This window comes from Nanorana parkeri, unplaced genomic scaffold (assembly GCF_000935625.1).
Source record: "Nanorana parkeri isolate BGI_ZX_2015 unplaced genomic scaffold, ASM93562v1 scaffold2300, whole genome shotgun sequence".
NCBI classification, from domain to species: Eukaryota; Metazoa; Chordata; class Amphibia; order Anura; family Dicroglossidae; genus Nanorana; species Nanorana parkeri.
Window position 1 is genome coordinate 148,704 of NW_017308568.1, and position 4,801 is coordinate 153,504.

At 45.3% G+C, this 4,801-nt stretch overlaps 1 protein-coding gene and 1 non-coding gene across 2 annotated transcripts in view; both read left to right on the forward strand.

The window, feature by feature from the left end:
- LOC108801309 (protein-tyrosine kinase 2-beta-like) overlaps positions 1–4,801 on the forward strand; it is a gene marked incomplete at its 3' end in the record, with an annotated part of 68,783 nt that overhangs the window by 40,161 nt on the left and 23,821 nt on the right. The window contains exons 18-20 of the mRNA XM_018573244.1: positions 647–747; positions 3,015–3,104; positions 3,719–3,923. Coding sequence (XP_018428746.1) covers positions 647–747; positions 3,015–3,104; positions 3,719–3,923 — 396 coding nt within the window. The remainder of the gene's footprint in view (positions 1–646; positions 748–3,014; positions 3,105–3,718; positions 3,924–4,801) is intronic.
- On the forward strand, positions 4,290–4,372 carry TRNAL-UAA. The gene has a single exon. It is a non-coding gene; the product is annotated as a tRNA-Leu (tRNA).

The window sequence follows — 4,801 nt, forward strand, 5'->3', positions numbered from 1 at the left end:
TTATATAGCAAAGAATTAGACTGAAGTTGAGCAATAAGCTTTTACTCAAATTGACCGATAGCAATTCATATAAACTGACCAGTCAGCAGATAGTAAAGTTAACCAATCAGAGAATGTGACTGGTAACTATAGCCGAGCCTTATCATATCTGAGGTGAGACCACCTTGAGGCACACAAGTGAGCCGTCCAAGGGATGGGGGTCCATTTTCAAGTTTGGGGAATGCCTTTGGTGTGGGGCCCCTGTAGCCTTTAATAGAGAGAGTCGTGTCAGCAATAATAAATCATTAAGTATTTTAAATAAGAATCGATAAATAAAACATATTTCCTGGGGGCAACTTACTTTTAGTTGGGGCCCCTTGTACCGCCTAGACTTAGGATCCAAAGGGCCCCACCAAAACATAGTTATTGACTTGGAGACTTACAAGACTGACCAGTTACTTGGAGGCCACATGTGGTGACCTCCATCACTGACCAGGAGGTCATTATATTCCGTGCAGCTCAATAGTTGGCCATAGTAGTCAGTAAGCAAGTTGTTGTAATGTACAAATGGTATAACGAGGGCTGCCATCTGATTGGCTGGTCTTGGCGACGCAGATACTTCAGAGTGTTCTATATGTACCAGTAAGCCAGCGTCTTCTCTTCTCAGGGACATCGCTGTCAGGAATATCCTGGTGGCCTCACATGAGTGTGTCAAGCTTGGAGACTTCGGCCTCTCGCGGTATATAGAAGAAGAAGAGTATTACAAAGGTCAGGACTCACAAACTCTCAGTTGCTGTGGGTATGGAGGCAAAAACGAACTTGGTGTATTTCCTTTTCCATGTCCAGTGTAATACTACAATAAGGCCACTAGATGGAGCCTCTTTCCTATGCTCATCAGCGCCATCTAGTGGCCATATGTATATATTGCCTATGCTCCTCCCCCATCTAGTGGCCATATGTATATATTTCCTATGCTCCTCCCCCATCTAGTGGCCATATGTATATATTTCCTATGCTCCTCCCCCATCTAGTGGCCATATGTATATATTTCCTATGCTCCTCCTCCATCTAGTGGCCATATGTATATATTTCCTATGCTCCTCCTCCATCTAGTGGCCATATGTATATATTTCCTATGCTCCTCCTCCATCTAGTGGCCATATGTATATATTTCCTATGCTCCTCCTCCATCTAGTGGCCATATGTATATATTTCCTATGCTCCTCCTCCATCTAGTGGCCATATGTATATATTTCCTGTGCTCCTCAGCTCCATCTAGTGGTCATATGTATATATTTCCTATGCTCCACAGCTCCATCTAGTGGTCATATGTATATATCTCCTATGCTCCTCCTCCATCTAGTGGTCATATGTATATATTTCCTATGCTCCTCCTCCATCTAGTGGCCATATGTATACATTTTCTATGCTCCTCCTCCATCTAGTGGCCATATGTATATATTTCCTGTGCTCCTCCCCCATCTAGTGGTCATATGTATATATTTCCTATGCTCCACAGCTCCATCTAGTGGTCATATGTATATATGTCCTATGCTCCTCCTCCATCTAGTGGTCATATGTATATATGTCCTATGCTCCTCCTCCATCTAGTGGCCATATGTATATATTTCCTATGCTCCTCAGCTCCATCTAGTGGTCATATGTATATATTTCCTATGCTCCTCCCACATCTAGTGGCCATATGTATATATTTCCTATGCTCCTCAGCTCCATCTAGTGGTCATATGTATATATCTCCTATGCTCCTCCTCCATCTAGTGGTCATATGTATATATGTCCTATGCTCCTCCTCCATCTAGTGGCCATATGTATATATTTCCTGTGCTCCTCCCCCATCTAGTGGTCATATGTATATATTTCCTATGCTCCACAGCTCCATCTAGTGGTCATATGTATATATGTCCTATGCTCCTCCTCCATCTAGTGGTCATATGTATATATTTCCTATGCTCCTCCTCCATCTAGTGGCCATATGTATATATTTCCTATGCTCCTCAGCTCCATCTAGTGGTCATATGTATATATTTCCTATGCTCCACAGCTCCATCTAGTGGTCATATGTATATATCTCCTATGCTCCTCCTCCATCTAGTGGTCATATGTATATATTTCCTATGCTCCTCCTCCATCTAGTGGCCATATGTATACATTTTCTATGCTCCTCCTCCATCTAGTGGCCATATGTATATATTTCCTGTGCTCCTCCCCCATCTAGTGGTCATATGTATATATTTCCTATGCTCCACAGCTCCATCTAGTGGTCATATGTATATATGTCCTATGCTCCTCCTCCATCTAGTGGCCATATGTATATATTTCCTATGCTCCTCAGCTCCATCTAGTGGTCATATGTATATATTTCCTATGCTCCACAGCTCCATCTAGTGGTCATATGTATATATCTCCTATGCTCCTCCTCCATCTAGTGGTCATATGTATATATTTCCTATGCTCGTCCCACATCTAGTGGCCATATGTATACATTTTCTATGCTCCTCCTCCATCTAGTGGCCATATGTATATATTTCCTGTGCTCCTCCCCCATCTAGTGGTCATATGTATATATTTCCTATGCTCCACAGCTCCATCTAGTGGTCATATGTATATATTTCCTATGCTCCTCCCACATCTAGTGGCCATATGTATATATTTCCTATGCTCCTCAGCTCCATCTAGTGGTCATATGTATATATTTCCTATGCTCCTCCCACATCTAGTGGCCATATGTATATATTTCCTATGCTCCTCAGCTCCATCTAGTGGTCATATGTATATATTTCCTATGCTCCTCCCACATCTAGTGGCCATATGTATATATTTCCTATGCTCCTCAGCTCCATCTAGTGGTCATATGTATATATTTCCTATGCTCCTCCCACATCTAGTGGCCATATGTATATATTTCCTATGCTCCTCAGCTCCATCTAGTGGTCATATGTATATATCTCCTTAGTGGAGTTAGGTTCGGATATCTGTTCTCGTCTGACTCTTGTCTTCTCTCTCGCCCCCTCCAGCTTCAGTAACTCGACTCCCAATCAAGTGGATGGCTCCGGAATCCATCAACTTCCGCCGCTTCACCTCGGCCAGCGACGTCTGGATGTTTGGTGAGACATTGGGTCAAATTGGGTCTAGAGCCGGTTCTGGGAAGCCCTGAGCCGATCACAGATGAGAAAAGTCACATGACCGGGGGCCGGTTGTAAGGGGAGAGTGAATGGTAGTGGAGGTGTGGTGGTGGTGGAGATGGTGGAGATGGTGGTGGTGGAGGTGGTGGAGATGGTGGTGGTGGTGGAGGGTTAGTGAAGGAGGTCAGAGAAGGTTGCTAGTGGTTTGGTAGAGTTTAGGGACCTCGTGGGAGCAGGGGCCATTACTGAGGGACCCCGTGGCTTGAAAATTGAGGTACCTGAGGACGATCTCATTCCAATGTCCAAAACATGTTGTTGGGGTGCAGTTTTTATTTAAGGTGGAACTTAAGTTCTGGCACCAAAAATAACTAGTCCAGCGTGATGGAAAAGAAACCTGAGCCGTCCCCCACAGAACCTCCTCTCCATCTCCAGTCGTCTTCTGGCCGCCAGTCCTCATCCAAGTTGAATGGCGACCAGCGGAATGGAAAGGAGTATTGAGGCAGCTGTCCAGGACTGAAGGGAAGGGAGTTCCCCTTTAAGTAACGACCTTTGGTGTACAATGTGAACCTGAGCCCTCTTCTTTCTGTCCCTTTCAGGGGTCTGCATGTGGGAGATCCTCTCGTTCGGCAAGCAACCGTTTTTCTGGCTGGAGAACAAAGACGTCATCAGCGTCATCGAAAAAGGGGATCGCCTCCCCAAACCCGAGATCTGCCCGCCCACCCTGTACACGTTAATGACCCGCTGCTGGACCTACGACCCCTCGGAGAGGCCCAAATTTACAGAACTAGTCTGCAGCCTGAGGTAGAGTCCTGATCTCTAAGGGGATGAGAAAAACTATTTTACCTGCTTGGGGGGGGGTTGTAATTCTCTCCATCCAGTCCTGACATCTACGCAGCTCTGCCACACAGTACAGCCGAGCCTGATTTTAATCTGCTGCAGTTCAGGAACGCTTACAGTTCTTGTCCCTCCCCCAGCCTGTGAGTGGACAGTGAAAGGAGAAGCAGCAGACTGATGAGCTCATCTCTCTGTCACCTATCAGCATGCGACTTGCACTGCAGCACAACCTTGTGCTGCTCCTTCCTATCCCAGCCTGAGCTCTGCTGTACAGGGATCACAAGAGGCCGATACCAAGTCAAGTGCGGCTACTTACATCGCGTGCTCAGCTCTACCAGGATGGCCGAGTGGTTAAGGCGTTGGACTTAAGATCCAATGGATGTATATCCGCGTGGGTTCGATCCCCACTCCTGGTATGTCTTGGTGACTTATTGATAGCTCATGTCGTATTCACCAACCACCCCCCTCGGACATTGCCGTCCTGGTTATGCAGGCAGTGAAACAAATTATACAGTGAAGGGCGCTCCGGATCACTTCTTATCAGATACCTTCTGCGAATAAACACTTGTTTTTTTTAAATAATGTAATTTGTCTGATACAATAACAGGATTAAAAAAAAAATTAAAAAAAAAGCTTAATACCTGAATGTGACCCCGGTGGCAGCCTCTTGCAATCCTGTTTTGCGGTAGAGCTCAGACCGGAAAAGGGAGAAGCAGCACATACAACCAATCAGTTGTGTTGCAGTGCAAGGAACATGCTGATAGGAGGAGAGAACAGAGTGATAAAGACAAACAAAAAGATACCTTGTTGCACTTCTTACTGGAAAAAAACAAAGTTGAATGAAG